The sequence below is a fragment of the Ceratotherium simum genome, chromosome 21 (assembly GCF_057802395.1).
Source record: "Ceratotherium simum simum isolate JZ-2026a chromosome 21, ASM5780239v1, whole genome shotgun sequence".
Lineage (NCBI taxonomy): Eukaryota > Metazoa > Chordata > Mammalia > Perissodactyla > Rhinocerotidae > Ceratotherium > Ceratotherium simum.
This window is the reverse complement of record NC_141920.1, coordinates 46,098,646-46,121,295: the sequence shown is the minus strand read 5'-3', so window position 1 is coordinate 46,121,295 and position 22,650 is coordinate 46,098,646. Positions and strand designations below refer to the sequence as shown.

General features: G+C 40.2%; 1 protein-coding gene across 2 annotated transcripts; it reads left to right on the top strand.

Moving 5' to 3' along the window:
• Positions 1–3,382: 3,382 nt before the first annotated feature.
• CRNKL1 (crooked neck pre-mRNA splicing factor 1) lies at positions 3,383–21,225 on the top strand. Of its 2 annotated transcripts, XM_004433709.3 has the most exons (14): positions 3,383–3,544; positions 5,413–5,565; positions 6,633–6,724; positions 7,544–7,702; positions 8,409–8,575; positions 11,610–11,788; positions 12,952–13,122; positions 14,024–14,215; positions 14,940–14,999; positions 16,777–16,857; positions 17,632–17,871; positions 19,084–19,185; positions 19,651–19,899; positions 20,864–21,225. In XM_004433709.3, exons 1-14 carry the CDS (start codon positions 3,494–3,496, stop codon positions 21,029–21,031), a joined length of 2,064 nt encoding a protein of 687 aa, XP_004433766.1. In that variant the 5' UTR covers positions 3,383–3,493; the 3' UTR covers positions 21,032–21,225. The 2 variants fall into 2 exon arrangements, with proteins under 2 accessions (XP_004433766.1, XP_087301803.1); XM_087445677.1 differs by lacking the exon at positions 16,777–16,857.
• The last annotated feature ends 1,425 nt before the right edge of the window (positions 21,226–22,650 follow it).

The following is a 22,650-nucleotide window of genomic DNA, read 5'->3' as shown; positions in this document are numbered from 1 at the left end:
ATTGAAAACAGTGAACTTAAACTGCAACCATGCATACAGCCTGGACTTTGGAGGGGTGGGCCTCTCAGTGAACAAGGGGACTAGAAAAATTAAACCCACCCGCCCAAGGAAGCTTTCTTTACCCACAGCTCTAGGTAGAAAACAAAACAAAAATACTTGTGAGGAGTCCAAATTCTAGACCAAGGTGGGTGTGGCATCCCAATCTACACCACCAGTATAGTAGGGAAGTTTCAAGAACTTCAGATAATGGATTCTAAAGTGACTATAAAATAAATATGTTTACAATTATTAGAAAGAGAAATAAAAGTCATGAGAACAGGTAAGTGTTAAAAAAGAACAGAAACTTTAAAAATGGAAAATATGGTTATTAAAACTTAAACTAATTGGATGGGCTAAAAACATATTAGACAAGATTGAAGAGAATTAATGAACTGGAAGACAGTTATGAAGAAATTATCCAGAAAGAAGCACACAGAAACAGGAAAATAGAATGCACTTAAGAGACATGTAAGACAGAATGAAAAAAAAAAATCTGTCTTATAGGAATTCCAAAAAGGATAAGTAAAATGTTGTTTGAAAATAACAGCTAGTGATTTTTTAGGATTCATGAAAGACATGAAACCTCAGTTCTGAGCAGGAAAATAAAAATAAATTCTAAATATATAATGGGGAGACAACCCCAAAGACAAAGAGAAAACCCAAAAGCAATCAGATAAAAGACAGACTGCCTATGAAAGAATAATAATTAGACTAAGAGTGCATTTCTCATCAGCAACAATAGAAGCCAATAGAACAGAGGTTAGCAAACTTCTTCAGTAAAGGACCAGATAATAAATATTATAGGCCTCATGAGCCATATGCCCTTTGAGCATTTACTCAACTCTGCTATTACAGTACACTAACAGCAAGAGACAATATGAACACAAATGAGCATGACTGTATTCCAGTAAAATTTTACTTTTGGACATTGAAATTTAACTTTTATATAATTTTAGTGTGTCCTAAAATATTCTTTTGATTTTTTCAATTATTTAAAAATGAAAAAAAAATTCTTAGCTCATGAGTCACACAAAATAGATAATGGACCGGATTTGGCCTATGGACTATAGCTTCCTGACCACCAGAATAGTATTTTAAAAATACAGAGGGAAAAACAACCATTAACCTAGAATTTTACACCTAGCTAAACAATCATTTAAAAATAAAGGTGATATAGGGGCCGGCCCGGTGGCACAGCGGTTAAGTGTGCGTGCTTCGCTTCAGTGGCCTGAGGGTTCGCAGGTTCGGATCCCGGGTGTGCACCAATGCACCTCTTGTCAAGCCATGCTGTGGCAGTGTCCCATATAAAAAGTAGAGGAAGATGGGCACAGATGTTAGCCCAGGGCCGGTCTTCCTCAGCAAAAAGAGCAGGATTGGCATGGATGTTAGCTGAGGGCTGATCTTCCTCACAAATAAATAAATAAATAAATAAAGGTGATATAAATACAATTTCATACAAATGCTAAGAGAAATTACCATTCAAAGAACCCAGTTAAAAGAATTAGTAAAAGGCGTATATCAGGAAGAATAAAATTAAAATCAGAAAGGAGTAGAATACAACATGAAATGCTGGGAGGAGAAAATGAAAAACGCAGGTATATCTAAATAAGTATTGATAGCAAAATGAAAAGTAATAATCATGATAAATTTTGCTTAAAAAAAAAAGCTGAGTTGAATTACCAGACAATAAAAACTTGTGAGATGGAAGGATGGCGATCTGAAGTAAAGCCTTCTAAGGTGCTGTATCTTTGAGAGGAGGCTAGAGATGATTAACTTTAAACTTTGTTAAATCGATCATGCATAGTTACAAATTTAAGGGAAACATCTTTTTATTTTAATAGTTATTTGTTTATTTTGTTAGGTCACTTCTCTTTATCATAGTGATATAAAATCTCATTCAATTTATTTAAAATTTGAAAAGTGAGATAAAAATATTTAAACAATAATATAGGTGGTACACAGCTACGGCAAATATTTTTACATTGGTTACAAATGACTGCAGTTTGGGAAATCAGTGTAAAATTTTTTCGAAAGCAGTATCTGCAAAGGTAGACATCATATTTCTACATACCTAAACATATAAATATATTTCTTCCAAACACCAAAAGAGACTTGCAGCTGTCAGAATTCTCTTAATCAATGAGCTATCAAGCCATGTAAGACATGGAGGAAGCTTAAATGCATACTACTAAGTGAAAGGAGCCAATCTGAAAAGTCAACATACTACATGATTCCAATGATATGATATTCTGGAAAGGCAAAAAACTACGGAGATCATAAAAAAAAAATCAGTCGTTGCAGGGGGCAAAGGGGTGGGGGGAAGGATGAACAGGCACGGAGATTGAACCCTAACGTAAACTACAAACTTTGGGTGATAACAACGTGTCAATGTAGGTTTATCGACTATAACAAACGTACCACTCTGGTGGCGGATGTTGATAGTGGGGAGGCTGTGGGAGTTGGGAGGGTGTGGGGGGGTGCTGGGGAAATACCAAATTCTGTGAACCTTTCACTCAATTTTGCTGTGAACCTAAAACTGCTCTAAAAAATAAAGACTTTTTTTTTTCTCTTAACCATTTGCTTGCAGATAATTAATTTTTCTGTTTCTGTAGGCAGGACAAGAATTACACCAGCTAAAATTTACTGAGCACTTTACATAGGTTTTCTCTTTAATCCTGGTGAAATGGATATTATTACCCTCCTCTTATAGTTAAGGACATTGAGGCCAAGAGAATTTACATAATTAAGGCACTCTTAGAATTTAAACATCTGTTTATCCGACCACAAGGCTGGCTGGTTTGCTAGTACTCTGCTGACTTATTTTTTTTTCCCTATTATCTGGTTTTAAAACACCGTCCGTTATTTTTAATCACAAACCTTAGAGTTAATTATTTGAGCACAAGTGTGCAGAAGGGGAGTGGACCTCAGAGACTACAAAGCCTAGAATGCAACGCAGCGCCGGGCCGCCTAGGAGCGCAGCACCTTGCCCCCTCAGCATGCTGGGAATGCTAGTTTTCTGGCCTGCCGATCTTCGCCAGCCCTCGAGCATCCGGCCCGGAGCTTGGTTCCCACTCCCTTTGCCGGGCGCCACAGCTCGACAGATACACCCGTCCTCGCAAGGTCATCCCAGTCCTGGAGACTGACCTGGGGACGCGCCCCTGACGCCCTAGACCCTGTAAGAGTGTCCCTGCAGGGCAGGCCAGCGCTACCTACCTCAACCGCAATTCCCGGACGCGGCGCTCCACCCCCGGCTCCAAGGAGGACGCGCAGCTCGGTTACCACGGAAACGACGCTGCCTCCGTCACGGTGCGTGCTGGAGGTCAAAGGTCACCCCCAGTCAGTTCCGCTTCCGGTTCCGGGCTCCAGTTTGTTGTCAGAAAGATTTGGAGAGTCGTTGAGCTTTTGGGGCTGGTTTCTGGGGTCCAGGGGTCGCCCGAGGTCTGCTGCTGCAGCCATGGCGGCCTCCACCGCGGCTGGGAAGCAGAGGATTCCCAAAGTGGCCAAGGTAGGCGATAGCGAGGGGCCTTGTGGGAGGAGGCCTGGGAGAGGGGCTTGCCTGAACCCCCGTGGTGCCCGGGGCGGGAGAGTGTTGTCCCGGGCGCAGGCCCACCCGGTGCGGGGCCGAGGGAGAGAAAGAGAGGAAGGGTCAGCCGGCGGTGGGCCGCAGGCTCTTGTCACCACGGAGCAGCCCGCATGGCCTTCGTTCTGGGGAGTTGTGTTTGCGGACGGAGGATTGGGGTCATTTAGCAAACATGAACCGAGAAAGGCAGTGCGCTCGGCGCTGGGGAGCTACGCTCTAATGCGGGCCACGAGCAGTACTCAAATTTAAGACACGAGTAAGTGTAAAATTGCAGCCTTACCAAGTACTACTGAGGCAAAGTAGAGTAGGCCGTGGAATAATGAGAGTTGTGTGAGGGGGTCTCCAGAGTACATTTTGCTGAGGAAGTGACATTTAAGCCGAGACTTGAAGGCTGAGTAGGAGTTAACCCAGCTGAGAGTGGACAGAATGAGAGTAGATGACAAGAGTTATGTAGAGGCATAATTTAAGTTCATTAAACAATAAATTTGATATTATCTGATATTTGCATCCATAGCTGATACTTACCGAATGGCTAATAGGTGACAGGCTTTGTCCTGAGCCTTTACAGATACTCTTCCTCCAGTCTGTTTCTCCAGCCCAGAGGGCTCTCTTGAGCTTGTCCTTTACATATCCATTTGGATGACTCCCAGAGATGATGCATCTAAAGCACATAGCATAGTGTCTGGCCCTTAATGCACATTAGATATGAGCTGTCATCATTATCATCATCATTATTCTACACATGGCATTAAATAATTAATGTTTTTTATAATTCAGTTACATAAACTTGTATTGGGCACCACTGGTCCAATGGAAATATGGTGTGAGTCACATATGTAATTTTGTTTTCTCATAGCTACATTAAAAAGTCAAAACGGGCCAGCCCTGTGGCAGAGTGGTTAAGTGAGTGTACTCCACTTTGGTAGCCCGGGGTTTGCAGGTTCAGATCCCGAGTGCGGACCTACACACTGCTCATCAGGCCATGCTGTGGCAGGCATCTCACATACAAAAAATAGATGAAGGTTGACCCTGATGTTAGCTCAGGAACAGCCTTCCTCACACACACACACACACACACACACACAAAAGTCAAAACAGGTGACATGAATTTTAATTACATATTTTATTTAACCCAGTGTATCCAAGATATTGTCATTTCAACATGTAATCAATATTAAAAAATTTAATTAGGTAGTTTATTCTTTTTTTCATACTAAGTCTTCAAAATCCACTATGAATTTTACACTTACAGCCCATCTCAATTTGGACTCACCACATGTGGCTCATGGCTACTATACTGGACAGCACAGTTCTAAGACCTCAAGAAGCTTACAGTCTAATGATGGGAACTTACTGAATATTGTCTTTGACTTGGAATGCCATGAAAAACCAAGTACAATTAACCATGTGGGGCATAAGTTGAAGAATTCTGTAAATAGAGGTTGTAATGCTAGATAAAAAATGGTATACATCTTGATAAAACAAAACCTCTGGTGACAATTTTACCTAGGCAGTCTCAAAGTTTATTATTATACTAATCTAAAAGGGAAAACTTGCTATTTTTGCTACCTTTTCTCTTAAGACTTTTACCCATGGCTTTGTAATAAATACCATGCATAAGATAGAAAACATAATTTTTTTTCTATTTAGTTTCGTAGAGAAATGGGAACATGTCATACAAAAAGGGCATCTTGTAATAATACTTATAAAATTCACATCCTAAGAAATGTTTGTTTCCTAAACCTTGTGTGAAGATCATCTGCTAAAAATAGAAATGTCTTCTGTCTTAAAAGGTGAAAAACAAAGCCCCGGCTGAGGTACAGATAACTGCAGAACAACTCTTAAGAGAAGCTAAAGAAAGAGAACTTGAGCTTCTCCCACCTCCACCTCAACAGAAGATCACAGATGAAGAAGAGTTAAATGATTATAAACTAAGGAAAAGGAAGGTCCGTCAATGTGATATCTTTTCGTCTATTAATATTGTTAAGAATTTATAGGTCAGAGTTTGAAAAGTTCCTCACTGGTTAGAGAGACTATAAAATAAGAAGGGGTTAGTGTTTCTAGCCACATGCATAATATAACTTCTGGTTACCAGATAACTGCCTTTTGTTGAACTTTATAAAGTATGCCATGAGTTGGCTGTTTTAAAGTATAAAGTAATTAAATCCGCCAGACACCTAATTTTTGATGCTGAATCAAAGATGGGTAGAAGTTTAACAGGTGGAACAACTGACAGCTGGAAAAGGGGTGGACTTAGCAAGACAGCGTTATGTACTTCTGTCTGTACCACTTTCTATGTTAAGAGTTAAGACCTGGGAGAGAGCCATGAGAAGACTCAGGGAACTGATCTGACCTCCTCTCCCTAGAGTGTAGGATTATTTTAAACCACTAATCCTATTGTATCAACTTATTAGTTATCCTCAGTAAGTTTATATATGAAATTCTGAGACATTACTGGGAGGACGTAAATAGTCAAAAGCGTTTTCTTATTAGGAACAAGTAGAGTATGTTAAAGTATCAGTTAGTTGTTAAGAGCAATAAGAGAAAATATCAACAATTCTGCTAATAATGCTTAATATCTAAAGTTTTTCTTTTTGTTTGCATGTAAGAGTTGAAAGAAATACCTGTGATTGTAACCTTCTTTCGTGGGTTTCTTATTTCTCAAGGATTCTTGGATGTAATTTCTCTTAAATAAGAACATAATGGGCCGGCCCCGTGGCTTGGCGGTTAAGTGCGCGCGCTCCGCTGCTGGTGGCCCGGGTTCGGATCCAGGGCACGCACCGAGGCACTACTTCTCCTGCCATCCTGAGGCCGAGTTCCACATATAGCAACTAGAAGGATGTGCAGCTATGACATACAACTATCTACTGGGGATTTGGGGGGAAAAAAATAAATTAATTAATTAAAAAAAAAAAAGAACATAATAACCTTTTTAGTACAAGAATTAATACACAAAATGTAATGTCATTTTTCGTTATTTTCCTTTAATTTGACCCTTTTTGCCTTCCGCCAGACTTTTGAAGATAACATAAGAAAAAACAGGACTGTAATTAGTAACTGGATAAAATACGCACAATGGGAAGAGAGTCTAAAGGAGATTCAAAGGTAAAATTGCTGAGCATCATTTATGTCAGTTTGTACATAAAGACATCATAAGGTAATAGATATAAAAAAATAGAAAAAGTTAACGCACAAGTAAAAGATTGTGCCTCTGGTAGTAATTTTCAAAAGTTTGTTCCACGGAACCCTAGGTTTCCTTTGAAGGGCCTCAGGGGCACTATGGTAGGCTAGTCCTGGAGGGAATAGCGGAGGAGGCTCTATAGTTAGGTCTCGCCACTAACACACACTCTACAGCCAGAGAAGTGCAGTTTCATCTGCTTTCTCTGTATTGGAATTTTTTTTAATAAAAATTGTTCCACTGAAGACCAGTGGTCAACAAGATTAAAAATCGCAACTGGCCTTTCCTGTTGTCCAGCCTTTCTGCATTCTCCCAGCATACCCCTTGCCACCACTGCGCCTGCATACTTGCCACTCCTGACTCCTGACTGTGACACTTGGTTGTTCTCTCTGCCTGGAACGAGCACCCCTCCACATTCGCCTTGGCCTCTGGTACTTTCGTCAAGTCCTCGATTCTGGAGTTAGCCAGTGCTTAGCCTTTTCCACCAGATGTTTTTATTTCTTCCCCTCTGCTTCCTTGTGCAGATCTTAGCTAAACAGTTATCACATTGCATTGTAATTACGTGCGTGTCTATCTTTTTCTAAGTCTTTGTAAGGTTCCTGGGCATATCATATCTTTTCTTATGCCCAGAACATGGCTCACGGTAGACACCTGATAAAATGGCAGGGCACTGCAGATGGTTTGAGATAATTACTACATGTGTTGTACGTACTGCTTTTGATGCCCTCCAAATCTTGCTTCTTTAGGGCTCGATCCATATACGAACGTGCCTTAGATGTGGACTATCGAAATATTACACTCTGGCTGAAATATGCAGAAATGGAAATGAAGAATCGCCAGGTCAACCATGCCCGAAACATCTGGGACAGGGCCATAACAACCCTGCCTCGAGTCAACCAGTTCTGGTAAGTTTCTGATCTAACGAAATGGCTTTTTGTAGACTAGAAAAGTTCCACATTCGTGTTATTTATTTTATTTACAGAATTGTAATCCTATGTATTTAATTTTACATCCTACTTTTTCTTTAAACCTACTAAAGTTCTTTTTAATGTTTTATAGTCTGTTAGGTCATAATTACAATGTATAATAGCTGTAATCAAAACTAAAATTTTGATTGCAATCTTTTCTGCATAAGAAACTTCTTGTTGGGGCTGGCCCGGTGGCGCAAGCAGTTAAGTGCGCGCACTCTGCTGTGGCAGCCCGGGGTTCGCCGGTTCGGATCCTGGGCGTGCACTGACACACCGCTTGGCAAGCCATGCTGTGGTGGTGTGCCATATAAAGTGCAGGAAGATAGGCATGGATGTTAGCCCAGGGCCAGTCTTCCTCAGCAAAAAAAAGAGGAGGATTGGCTGATCTTCCTCAAAAAAAAAAAAAAAAGAAGACACTTCTTTGTTAAACTAAAAGCAATTTTTAAGAAAAAATATTTTTTTTCCAATTCATCCTTTTCAGATTTACATTTTAATAAGAATACATGTTCAATTTAACCTTTAGGGAAGATAAAGTCTTAAATATTCTTTACTTTTAACAAAGTAGAACTAGAAATTGCCAAAGAACATTTTCTCCCTAAGTCATTTTGACCGTGACAGATATTTTTGGACGATTTTGTTAAAGGTACAAGTACACATACATGGAGGAGATGTTGGGAAACATTGCTGGCGCCCGGCAGGTCTTTGAGCGCTGGATGGAGTGGCAGCCTGAGGAGCAGGCCTGGCACTCCTACATCAACTTTGAGCTGCGATACAAAGAGGTGGATCGGGCCCGCACCATTTATGAACGATATATCCTTTGGCGAGGTCTGAGTGGTGCCATTATTGTCCTGGGTGCTGCTCCTCCCATGGAGGTGTAGTCATGGTCAGGACACACAGTCATTAATGTTGGCCTGTAAGTCAAAGATGCAAGTTTCATCTGCTTCATAAGCTACATATGTATTTCTAGAGATGTAGGTTGGTCAGAATAAAAGTTTATGATCTGGGTAACTGAGTCTTTTCAGTGAGACTGGATTTGTTTATATTTTGGGACTAATGCTGTGGTTCCTTGTGGAAAATGACATGCTAAGGCTCTGGCTGCTGTAGCCAGTCCTGTTTTTGTAGGGTTTAAGTGGGTCATTAGCACCATTACTGGAGTCCATTCAAAGGTTTACTGTTTACTAGCCATGTGATCCCAACAAGTCAGTTAACTCCTCTGAGCCTTGGTGTTCTCATCTGTAAAATGAGAATAAAAATTCCTACTGTGGGCTGATTGTGAAGATTAGATGATAACACATGAAGGCATTCTTAGCAACTAAAGTAGTCAGTCCTCACTATTCACTGTTTCCATATTTGTGAATTCTCCTGCTCGCTAAAATCTGTTTGTAACCCCAAAATCAATATCTGTGGCTCTTTCATAGTCATTTGCAGACAAGCATAGAGTGATGAAAAATTTGAGTCACCTGAGGCACATGTCCCAGGTGAAGACAAACAAGGTGACCATCTGCTTTCTTGTCCCTGCTGTCATACAGAGATGACCAGAGGATAGAGACGGAATGGCGCAGTGCAGTGTAGTCACTCTGGGGCCAGTTGGATGGATGTGAATCCTTTCTCTGACACCAGTTAGTGAGTGGCCTCAGGCAAGTCACTTAACACTTCTGAAGCTTGCTTTCTCTTTTACAAAATAAAGAAAATAGAATCTAAGGATTAGTTTTTTTTTAGGATTTGAGATTTTAATCTATATGAGATGTGTATATATACTCTTTCCCCCAGGAGCAGTGGTTTGGTATTCGCTAATTAAGTGCTCACAGTGACTTCACAGAACATAACTACCACCAATAATGAGAATCAACTTTATTATGCAATTTTAAGATCTTAATTACCTCTATTCATTTTAATATTATTAGTTTAACAAAAGCTTTTCTAGCACTTGCTATATGTCAGGCATTGTAAGCACTTTAAAAATATTTTCATTTAATCTTCATGACAACCCTGTGATGCAGGAACTACTCCTTCTACAGACGAGGAGACTGAAGCAGGAGAGATTAGGCAGCTTGACCAGGGTCTCTCAGATAGTGATGGAGATGGGATTTGAAGCCAGTAGCAGCTTCAAAGCCAATGCTCTTAACATCGCTGTCATATTTGAATGTATTAGTACTTTAGAAATTAATGATTTCCTCAAAGAAAGTAGATTAGAAATAGATATATCGTATTAAGAAATAACATGGTAATTCAGAACGTGCTCTTTTGGCTCTAGTTAACAGTTTTTTGTGACTTGTTTTTTTCTTAATCGTTAATTCAAATATTAATGTTATTGAACATGTAATGTAATAGGGGCCATGTATTGAGCACATTCTTTTGGCCAGAAACTGCTAAGAGCTTTACATACATTTTCTCATTTAAAGGTGGCAGTCATCTGCCAGTGAGGTTGGTATTATTTTTCTCTGTTTACACATGATAAAACTGAGGCTTAGACAAGTTAAGTGACTTGTCCAAATCACATGGCTGGTAACCAGGCTTCAGCTTTTTTTTTTAAATCTGCATGCATATGTATAGCACTTTATTTATAAAATCAAAAAACTGGGAACAACATATATGTCCAACAATAAGGGAATGGCTAAATAAATTAGGGTACTTCCATGTGATACTTACCCACAGTCATTAAAAATAACAATGCAGAAGAATAGTCAATGGCGAGGAAGATTTTCACAATACGTTTTTTTTAAAAGCAGTCTCCCCAAATCATTGGGCAGAACGTGATCCCGTTTTTGTTACGTATATAATGCATGCACAGAAAATGGACTACAAGGGAATAACCAAATGTTAATAGTAGAGGTAAGATAACAGGTGACTTTTATTTTTTCCGATGTGCTATTTCATACTTACCAGTTTTCAACAGTGAACAGGTATTGTTACTTCGAGCACTGAGAGCTTGGCACTAGTGTTGATCTCTCCCAGACTGTTGGTGGCCGTGCACTTAAAGATGGCTTCATCCCACTGCACCTGCAACGGTTGGATCTGCAGCATGGACCCTGCCCTGTTGTCAAACACAATTACCTCCAAGCGCTGGAAAGTGACTTTCTTCCCCTTCTTTATCCATGTGATGCACAGCTTGGGCTCCCCTGTGGCTTGGCACACGAAGGAGGCCACCCCTCCTGACAGCCCAGTGTAGTCCTCAGGGACCTTAATGAAGACAGGTTTGCTGTCCCCATGGGCGCCTGCCACCAAACCTAGCATTGCGAGTGTGGGCACACGGGGCACCATTGTCCTCCCTGGGGCTGCACTTAAAGCCCCAGGTCCTCAGGGGCCATCCAGGGCTCCAGCACCACAGCCAGCCACAGCCCAGGACAATCAACCAGGTCTTTGCTTGCTCATGCCAATCACTCTTGGACAACCAGCACTGAGAGCAGGGCATCAGAGCCTCTGCTCCTTCCACCTATCCAGGGGCCGTCGGTCCACATGTCCCCCCCAAGCCACTGGGGCCACTGTTCCCGCTACTCTTCTGCCGCCACCACTGCCACTGCCACCGCCACCCAAGCTGGAGCCCGTGCCTAAGCCAGAGCTGGAGCCATCATCTCTGCCGCTGCCCCCGCCCCTCCTGTGCCAGCTCCAGCCGTGCACCGGGTTCAGCTTTTTCATGGCTCCTATTTGTACCACTACTAAAATATTGAATAAGCACTGGAGGAAGACATGGCCCCTCACGGGGTCACAGTTGAGTGGTTCTCTGCCTTCATACGTGTTTTATCACCCCTGTCGTTGTAACTGGCATTGTCGGGGGTTTGGGTTTGGGTTTGATTTTTTTTTTAAGCTATGTGTCTTGCCTGGTATTTCCTTAATTCCCCTGCACTTGTTCTCGTGCACCCCGATGTGAAGAACTGGATCAAGTATGCCCGCTTTGAAGAAAAGCATGGTTATTTTGCCCATGCACGAAAAGTGTATGAGAGAGCTGTCGAATTCTTTGGAGACGAACATATGGATGAACACCTTTATGTTGCCTTTGCCAAATTTGAAGAAAATCAGAAAGAAGTAAGTAAACTTAACTCAATTATGTTGCAAAACAGCTTAGAAAAGATTACTTCTTGTGCACATTGAGTTCATTTCCATTTTCTTATTTACTTTTATCCTTGGAGTTCAAAATACAAAAAACGTGACTTGATTTCTTAAAACAGCATACATTTGTGGCTAAGCTGCATATTGGGAGCTGAGTGTTTATAGATTGTATTATGACTTAATTTTGTTGTGCTTTGCTTGAAAATTAAGCCTTTAAATGTAGAGTGAGAATATTGTCTATAAACTGAGAGTTGGTCATTTAGTTTCCTGATTAAAGGACTTTACAGGTAATAAATCTGGGAAATACAAAGCCCAGAGCCCTCAGAACAGAGAACAGAATTTGAAATGAAAACAGAAATTGTCCCACAAATAAGTCAGTTCTTTTCTTCCACAGTATGTATGGAAAATAATCCCTTAAAGTAGCTCAAATAATGCAGACTTTAGAGAGGTAGGCTGAGATCTGAATGCAAGGTCTTGCACAGGTCACAGTAGGGAGTTCAGATTCTAGTCTAAGGCCAGTGGCAAGTTTTAAGCAGAAGAGTGGTAGGATATAATTTATACTGTAAGGAGAGCCTCTAGCTAATTCATGGAGATTGTATTGGGGGGAGGGTGGCAAAGGTGGAAGTGAGGAGACTTCTGAAATGGTCCAGGGAGGAAATGGAGATAGGTGGGCAGGGGGGCTTGGGAGAAGTGAATGGCTGTGTCAAAGAAGTGGAAATGGCAGGGCTTGCTGAAGCAGTGAATGTAGGGGATGGGGAGAGGAGAGGAATCAAGGATGACTCCCGGAGTTTTTGGCTGAGCAAGCATGTGACGGTAGGTGTTGCTTACCAAGATGAGGAAGACTGGGAAAGACTCAGGTCTGGTGGGCAGAAAGAGGAGCTCAGTTTGAGACCTTTCCTTCTGAGATGTGCAGATGACATCTGATGGGCAGTGTTAGGTAGACAGTATTAAATGTGGAGCTCAGAGTGTCAGTCTAGCCTGAATGAAATACCTCAACAAAAGGGAGAAGAAAAATCTTATTTTCAACATTTTGAGGCCTCAAAATCTGACAAGTAATGCTTTATGTCATCATTACTTTGCTAGTTGTGACTAGAATGAGAATGTTGTGTATGGCAGATAACCAACCTGTCCCCTTTTAGTTTGAAAGGGTACGAGTGATCTACAAGTATGCCCTGGACAGAATTTCAAAACAAGAAGCCCAAGAACTCTTTAAAAATTATACCATCTTTGAGAAGAAGTTTGGTGATAGGCGGGGCATTGAAGACATCATCGTGAGCAAACGGAGATTCCAGTATGAAGAGGAAGTGAAGGTGATTGCTGGTGTAGATGCTTAACTCTGCAAGTAACTAAGATGTGCCAACCAATACTAGCTATAATAAAATGAATAATAGCAAGTTAGGGCTACCAGTGATTATGTTCTTGATATGTTTCTGCAGTAAATTGGCAGCTATTCCAGACAGGTAGGAGTAAAGAGGCTGATAGAAAAGGCAGACAACACTTGGATTTGCTCTGCCACTCACGTGTGGAAAGTCACTTTGATTGCTAAGTGTGTGCTGTAGAATTTGAGCAAAAGAAACCTGGAATCCATTTGAGCTCATTTTTGAAAGATGATGGAAGCATCAGAGATTGATCCAGAAAAACAGTTTTTATATATTACCTTTTAGCTTAACTACTTGAACAAAAGATGTATCGTAGGTATGATCCCAGTCTCATCTCTATATCTGTAATGTACTATTTTGAGTTGAATTCAAAGATAGTCGCATTTTCAAGGTATCTCCAAACAAAAGACTAAGTGTGGTGTTAAGGCCAGTAAGATAAATTACTGTTAATTGAAAAGGCAGATTTCACAGTTGTGAGCATGGTAAAATTCCATTGTAATTTTAAATCCATACATAATGATATGTAGTCACATATATAAACTACTACATTTATAAAAATAGGCATCTAATTATTGCATAATTATCTTGGGAGTGGTGATGAAAGGGGTCTTCCTGTGGAACACTTAGCTAATAATCTGTCCTCTATATTCCTTATTCTTTTCTATTTATAAAATCTCAGGAATGGTATTTTTAAAATGAGATAGCATGTGAAATCTAGAAAAAAAGTTGCTAAAAAATAGAAAGTCAGTCCAGTGCCTTCTTTCAGCTCACATAGTCCAGCAAGTGTAGCTCTTGGTTTTGTTTTTAGTTATTAAACTTATTGTCTTTCTAGGCTAATCCACACAATTATGATGCATGGTTTGATTACCTGCGCTTGGTGGAAAGTGATGCAGAAGCAGAAACTGTGCGAGAAGTCTATGAAAGAGCCATTGCCAACGTCCCACCCATTCAGGAGAAGCGGCACTGGAAGCGCTACATCTATCTTTGGGTCAACTATGCACTCTATGAAGAACTGGAGGCAAAGGTGAAAAATGGAATTACGTGTCATCTGTTAACGGTTTCCTTAACCCTGTGCTTATAGCTCGGCTGTTGTAGGTAGTAACTACTTAACAATCCTTGAAACAGAGGAATTTAGTTTTAGATTCTTATAGGCCTCCATTTAGCCATACAGTTACATATTCTCTCCGCAACATTTTAAACTCTATACCTGTAGTGGGCACAGGTGAGTATTTTTTTGTTTTGTTGTATTTTGTTTTTTAAACCTTGAGGCACAACAAGATTATCACTTGGAACTTGAAAAGGAACAATGAACCAGCCCTTTGTTTAACTACATATAGTTTCCTGGGTTTTCTTATAAATAGAGATCACAGCTAGTTGTGCATTTTTGCTTTTGGTAAAGATCAAGTGGCATTTTCAGAAATTGGTCATGTATAAGTTAACAAGAAAAGATTAACTTTCTGCTGTTGATCTGAGACCATAAAACTTCTTTATTACCTTCTGCTATCAGGCAAAAAAGCCTTTCTACACAGAAGCTCTTAGTTTGATGGCAATATTGTTGGTGATTCTTAAACCAAAATTTGATGGCCAAAGGTAGTCACACTTTTGATCATAAATGGAATCAGGATTTGAAAATAGCAACTTGTGAAAACATATTCAATGTTGGGGGTGTACATTTTTAGTAGTATTAGTAACAATTAGTATTAGCCACAGACTTCAATATTTTGCAAAAATTTCTTATCCTAATACAGGATCCTGAGAGGACAAGACAGGTGTATCAAGCCTCTTTGGAACTAATTCCTCATAAAAAGGTACATTTGCTCTAAGTGTTCTGTTCCAAACATGTCAAAATCCTGCTTCTGTTACTTGTGAAATAATTCAGTGAAATAAATATATATATATTTTTAATTATTTTATTGAGGTCATATTGGCTTATAACATTGTGTAAATTTCAGGTATACATTATTATATATCAGTTTCTGTATAGACTGCATCATGTTCACCACCAGTAGTCTCGTTTTTATCTGTCACCATACATATATGCCCCTTTACCCCTTTCGCCCTCCCCCCACCCTTTTCCCCTCTGGTAACCACTAATCTGTTCTCTTGATCCATGTGTTTGTTTATCTTCCACATACGAGTGGCATGATATGGTGTTTATCTTTCTTCTGTCTGGCCTGTTGCGCTTAGCATAATACGCTCAGGGTCCATCCATGTTGTCACAAATGACACAGTTTTGTCTTTTTTTATGGCTGAGTAGTATTCCATTGTATATATATACCACATCTTCTTTATCCATTCATCCGTAGAAGGGCACCTGGGTTGCTTCCACATCTTGGCTATTGTGAATAATGCTGCAGTGAACATAGGGGTGCATGGATCTCTTTGAATTGTTGATTTCATGTTCTTTGGATAAATACCCTGTAGTGGGATAGCTGGATCATATGGTATTCCTATTTTTAATTTTTTGAGAAATCTCAATACTGTTTTCCATAGTGGCTATACCAGTTTGCATTCCCACCAGCAGTGTATGAGGGGTCCCTTTTCTCCACATCCTCTCCAACATTTGTTATTTTTTGTCTTGTTAATTATAGCCATTCTGTCAGGTGTAAGGCGATATATCTCATTGTAGTTTTGATTTGTGCTGGCCACTGTGTGAGGATCCGTGTCCTGGATCACTGCAGCCGGGGAGAGGGAAGGGGCCACTCCCCTAGTTCTACTGCTTCCCCGGGGGTCCAGCCTATCCAACTTCAGATGTATAGCTGCATAGATCTCTTAGGCGTCCTGTTGTGCTGTGTAGGGAATCCTCTGTTGGTTAATGTATGTCCGTTTAGTTGTAACTTAGAGGGGAGAGACAAAGGGAACTACTCACTTCTGCCATGATGCTGACATCACTTTCAGTATTTGTTGATTAAATATTGCCCTGTGCTAGGCACCATGGAAAACATAAATAAGAAAAAGATATGCTCTTTGCCTCTGAAGACAGCTTACAGTCTAATTGAGAGGACAACCTGTGTTAAGTGACAAATGAATAATACAGATACTAATGTAGAAATTCAGAGGAGGATGAGTAATTGGAATAGACTGAGTACAAGGAGGAAGACGCACATCCAGAGAGCACACGGCATGTACAGGAAACAACGGCAGGTGTTTGTGGGCAACTGAGTGGATGTATGCATGCGTGAGTGAACACGTGTCTGTTCTGGAAATGGTTGAGACGTTCTCTCTGCCGTATTGCCCAGCAGAGAAACAAACAGAGATGTTGACCAAGTTAGCTTCTAGAATAGAGGTGGCAGGTTCTGCCCACTTACAAGCATACCCACAGAACAAAGCTGATTCTAAGTAGGGGCTGCAGAGCCATGCAATACATGGTATCTAGATTACTACTGTAACTTTGATGAAATAAATACTGTCATCTTTGCATATAAACAAGAAAATACATCTGTCCTAGCTCTGAAGTTTTAGGGAAATCTGATTACCAGTGGCCTTTTGTTAATTTAAATTAAATTAAATTTAAATTTAAATTTAAATTTAATTTAATTTAAATGAGTCTCTTAATCTAGATGTTTTTGTGCTTTTGTTTTCTAGTTCACATTTGCCAAAATGTGGTTACTATATGCACAATTTGAAATAAGACAGAAAAATTTACCATTTGCCAGAAGAGCTTTGGTAAGTAAAGAAAGGATCAAAATGCATCATGAAGTTCTATAAGAAGGAAACTAAAATCTTAGTGCTTACAAGTTGTACAATTCCTACTAAGAAAGCAACAGAATATATTATGCCTTTATAACCTGAGACATGTTAGAAAACACATGGCCTTTGAAGAAAGATTGGATGATAATGCTTAAATTATTCTGTTTCAACATGGGAAACTTTATCTATAGCTACCAGTTAGCAGATCTTTCCTCGGACTAGAAAGATCTGATCTTAGATCAGATTAGATCTTAGATCTTTAGTGGTCTGATCCTGTGCAAAGTTTTTGCACACCTCCCTCCTAACAGCTGTTCTAAAATTTCTTAATAGGATGAAATACTGTATTTAAGTGCATTTGTCCTTTTGATAAGCTACTCTTGCCCTGGCTATGGGCAGCAAGGCAGGGTTTATTTTTTCATTACCTTTTTACTCACAGGAGATTTTATACATCTGACATCCATATTCCCTAGGAGATCCTGAGAAATTAAAAATCCAAAATAGTTATCCAAACAATTCTGCAACACAGGCGCCAGTGGGCACAGGCCCTCTCAACTGCTGAGTGAATTAGAGGGTTTCCTCTGGCCTTCTGTCAGGAGCCATCATGAACAGTCTGATACCACAGAGGGAAAGAGCGGCTTGCCATGTTGACTCTCCAGGGTTCTTGCTCAGCAGAGAACAGCATCTACAGGTCGATGATGCACAAGTTGAACCCACTAAGGCATCACAGGAGTTGGTCATTTTCTTTTCCAGGGAACTTCCATAGGGAAATGTCCAAAGAACAAGTTATTTAAAGGTTACATAGAATTGGAGCTACAGCTTCGAGAATTTGACAGATGCCGGAAGCTTTATGAAAAGTTCCTGGAATTTGGACCTGAAAATTGTACCTCTTGGATTAAATTTGCAGAATTAGAGACAATCCTTGGTGATATTGACAGAGCCCGCGCAATCTATGAGTTAGCCATCAGTCAGCCACGCTTAGACATGCCGGAGGTGAGGATCTCAAATTCAATATAATTTTGTTTTAGACACTTCTCTACTATGACTTTAGTTGACCATCGAAATGTGTGTGCATTTTAGAGCATAGAGATGATGTAACTAACCCACAATCTTTTCTACTCAGATTAGGTCTTTTCTGTTTTGGAGATAGAAAGGCAGGGGCAGCAGCCCTCTAGTTGGATACCAGAGCACAGCAAAGCCCCACTATGACACCTAGAATGAATTGGGATATAATGGGTGGGTGACTGGCTCTCTTCCTCTGCTTCTCAAACAGAAGGCAAAAGGGGATGGGTTAGGGAAAGCCAGTCAGGGAAACAGGTAGCAGGCAACCACATCTGGAGAACAAGGGAGACGGAGGTTGAGACTGCACATCCCTGGATTCTCCTGGCACAGTTTTGCCCAGATTGGGCCAGCAAAAGAGGCACTGACTAAACCAGGATGTTCCTGGAATCATTACTACCACTGTCCTGGAAGTCCTGGCCTGCCACAGGACCCAAAATCATCCTTTCAGTATTTAAGCTTGAGCCACAAGGTGGCACCAAACCACAGCTAGGGCCAATTTGAATCTCACAGGAACCACTGAACTCACTCAGCCATTTTGTTAATCTTGCACCAATATGACCCTGCCTTTATTGGTTCACCAGGCTGCACTGATTGCATTAGGGCAAGGCTTTATGTATTGCTGGTTCCATCAGTTGGTCTTAGCTCCTCCACGGATTGCCAGCTCCCAGGCATCTGGGCCACATCTTACTCATTCTTGTGGCCTGACAGGCTGTATCTAGCAGGTGGGCAGCTGTTCACTGCATGCCTGTTGAGTTGAACTCAAACATATCAACGAATTTACAGTGGAGGTTAAAACAGTATATACTGGCTATCTAAGGCCTATTTCTCCACAAGTTCAATTGTATGTGGCAGGATCACAACAGTGCCTGGGAGACTTGGCAAGTTTCTCAGCTCTTCTTGGTTAAGTCCAGCATTTGAAAAACTCCAAGAGAGAATCCAAAAGTAAACCCAAGATCTTTTTTCTCATAATCTAGAATTCTAGCCAAGTTTTGGCCAGCTTATAATTGCCAGTATTATTTTATCCACGTCATCTGCATGTGGATAGGTTCCTGGATGTCCTAGGTTGGAGTGGTAGTTAAGCTGTGCTTTGAATAGGGGCCTGTTGCTTTTTAAATGTCTAGACTGACCTGTTATCTTTCTTAGGTGCTTTGGAAATCATATATTGATTTTGAAATTGAGCAGGAAGAAACTGAAAGAACACGAAATCTTTACCGACGATTGCTTCAACGGACACAACATGTCAAGGTATCCTGTGCCTTATAGATTATCTTTGATTTTCCTTGAATCAGAATTTCTGAAGACACATCATATTTCTATATTTTAAGTGTTTTTTGAATATATTTATTTTAAATGACTTCCTTGCTTTTAAAGAGAACCTGTGAGTCTCACAGGACTTTGGAATATTAAGCTTATACCAGGTCAATATTTATACTGCATGTGAATAACTCTGATATCACAGAATTGAATAAAAAGTTAAACTCTTTTTCAGGATTTTAAGACTATTTCAGACACCTAATTGGATATAGAAACGGACTGCTTCAAGTTTCCTATATTGAAGCATATAGTCAATATGTTATATTCCTTGGAATACCAGATATGAACACATTAGTATATTCAGATGTCATTAACAAGAAACTAGCTTTATTATTATTACATTATTGTCTTCTGAGTAACATGGTTAATTTGGTTCTACAATAATTTTCTTTTAAGGTATGGATCAGTTTTGCTCAGTTTGAGTTGTCTTCAGGGAAAGAAGGAAGTTTGGCGAAATGCAGACAAATTTATGAAGAGGCTAACAAAACCATGCGAAACTGTGAAGAAAAGGAAGAGAGACTTATGCTGCTAGAATCTTGGAGAAGCTTTGAAGATGAATTTGGAACAGTATCAGATAAGGAGAGAGTGGACAAACTCATGCCAGAGAAAGTCAAGAAGAGAAGAAAGGTCCAGGCTGATGATGGGGTAAGAACTGAGCCCCTAGAGCTGGTCATCTCATGTCAAATGAGCAGAAATGCATCCATCTTTGAAATTTGTACTTTTAAGTGGCATATGTACAATCTGAGAATGGAGCAGACAGCCTGGAGTAGGAGTAAGTAGCCTGCCATCTGGCTACTGTGGAAACACAGAGCAAGGTGTATAGTCCACCCAGGGGTGGAGAATGGGAGAGGGTTGGCAAAGGCTTCTTGGTGGTAGCTGATTGCAGGAACTACATGAAGTTTGATATTTCTGGAACATTAAACAGGAAGTCAGGATGGAGGAAAATGAAACTCAGTTTGTTGGTAGGAGCCAATCCAGAGGCTTTGTAGGCTATAGGAAGGTTCTTAGCCACAAAATGACATGACCCAGTCATTGGCGTCTCCTGCAGGTGGACTTGAGGGGCTTAGATTGGAGGAGGCCCTGTCGGGAGGCTGTGGTAAGCAAAGCAAGTGGTGGTGGAAGCTGGAACTAGAGTGATCTTTAGGAAGTGAAATCAGTGACTGACTGGAGGTGGAAATGTGAGGGCAGGGAGTCAGAATGATAATGCACAAGATTTATGGCTTTCGCTACTGGCTAAATATTAAGTAAATCTTTAAAAATTTAAAATCTTAAACTGCAAGGTGGAGTTGGAGACACTGAGTATCTTCTTTGTTGACTATAGAGGAGCTGTGCTTAGATTTTTAGAATTTTTTTCCACCAGATTTTTAGGCTCTCAGTGAGCTACACCTGCAGCAACAACAATCTAACAGCTACTTATTCACTCCCAATCTTCAGGGCCCAGCCCTTGTTTTTTCTGTAGTAGACTTTGATATTGTTTTGTGAGATGAAGATAAGTTGAATTTGAACTCTGGGTTTCCCAGTGAAAATTCTCCACTTTAAAGTAACTGTAATGTGCATATTTCAGCCATGTGTTAAGTTCTCTCTTAATTGTTTTACTTTTTTCCTGTAGTCTGATGCAGGCTGGGAAGAATACTATGATTACATCTTTCCGGAAGATGCTGCCAACCAACCCAACCTCAAGCTCCTGGCCATGGCCAAACTTTGGAAGAAACAGCAACAGGAAAAAGAGGCTGCTGAGCAAGACCCAGATAAGGACATCGACGAGAGTGAATCTTGATCTTCTTGTTCACATTGATAAATGTTTTTATTATTTTTATAAATTAATAGTTTGGAACTCTTGTGACTCCTGTAAGTTTTTATATATTTCACCAGTAATGAATTGATTGGAATCTTTTTGAATTATTTTTAAAATGCTCTTGCGTTAGTTAAGGATGGGGGATTGCAAGTAAAGGAATTTTTTTAACTGCTGGATTTCTTTATCTGAGTCCAAACATTTTTTTGTCCACATCATGAATTAGGAAACCTAATTAAGGTAATGCTTAACGTCTATTTTAGATGGAACTGCAGACTTTTGAAAGTCTTTCTAGAAGTTTTGAAGTTACATTCTACAGTAACTTTTAAGGTGTAGTTTTCTCATGCCTGTCGTCTTCATATTTTATGCATTCATCTGAAACCTGTAACTTTTTCATGTCTTCAGTGACTTGAGTTCTGTTCCCAGCTGTGCCACTTAGTGATATAGAACTTATTAACCTTTATTTTCAGTTTCGTCACTCATTAAATGAGCTAATACTTTGCCAACTCATTTTGAAGATTAGAAAAGGAATATACCTGGTGCATAGTAAGCACTCAATAAAATGTTCATTCCCAGCCACTTTCTTCAATACGTTCATTCCTTATAGAATCGAATGTGATTGGATTAATATACTTCTTATAAATAACCTTACTTTCTTACTAGTGGCCATTTGTACTGTTTTTCAAAACATTAGTTAGAAAATAATTTACAGTTACTGTATTTCTGAACAAGGTCTTTTTTATCAATTTTTTTTTTTTTTTTTTTTTTTTTTTTTTTTTTTTTTTTGGTGAGGAGATCAGCCCTGTGCCAACATCTGCCAATCCTCCTCTTGTTTTTGCTGAGGAAGACTGGCCCTGGGCTAACATCCGTGCCCATCTTCCTCCACTTTATATGGGACGCCGCCATAGCATGGCTTGCCAAGCACTGCATCTGTGCGCACCCAGGATCCGAACCAGCAAACCCCGGGCCGCCACAGCGGAGCACGCGCACTTAACCGCTTGCGCCACCAGGCCAGCCGCAATCAAGAACATTTTAGCCAAATTTCAGTTATGCTCTAGTCAGTTTCCCAAACTGGTTGAGTTCTATAGTGGCTTGTTTAAAGAACAGTAATGTGTGTGCTGTGAAAAATGATGTCCTGTGCACAAATAAGTTTGGGAAACCCTAGATTAAGGGTTAAGCCTTGTCAATCATATCTCTTTATAGGCTTCCCAGAGCCTTTGATATGCTACTATACATTGTGAATTCCCAGTAACGACGCTGGCATTTTCCCAAACGTACTGGACAAGGGAATCATTTCTACCTAGAGTACCAACAAATATCTTCCAGTGTGGTACAGCAGAAAAGGACTGCCCGTAACACTGGACACGTTAAACTTACCCTTGGTTAGAACATGTGAGAAACACCTAACTTAACTATATGCTAAATAATGAAACTTTAAATAGCACAAGTATGATAACTGCACAAATATTTGCTGATACATTGCTCACGTTCTCAAGCAAAAAATATTTTCCTTAACAGATCTGAGCGATTGTTTCCTTTAACCTGGCCTGTATTTCTCAGGCCTGTCTTTTCTTGCTTTATTCACTGGCCAAGCTATTTGACTA

Coding starts and splice junctions, on each gene's coding strand:
- CRNKL1 (XM_004433709.3), top strand. CDS start 3,494: ATGGCGGCCTCCACCGCGGCTGGGAAGCAGAGGATTCCCAAAGTGGCC. Junction 6,725..7,543: donor AGTCTAAAGGAGATTCAAAG/GTAAAATTGCTG, acceptor TTGCTTCTTTAG/GGCTCGATCCATATACGAAC. Junction 17,872..19,083: donor CACGCTTAGACATGCCGGAG/GTGAGGATCTCA, acceptor TATCTTTCTTAG/GTGCTTTGGAAATCATATAT.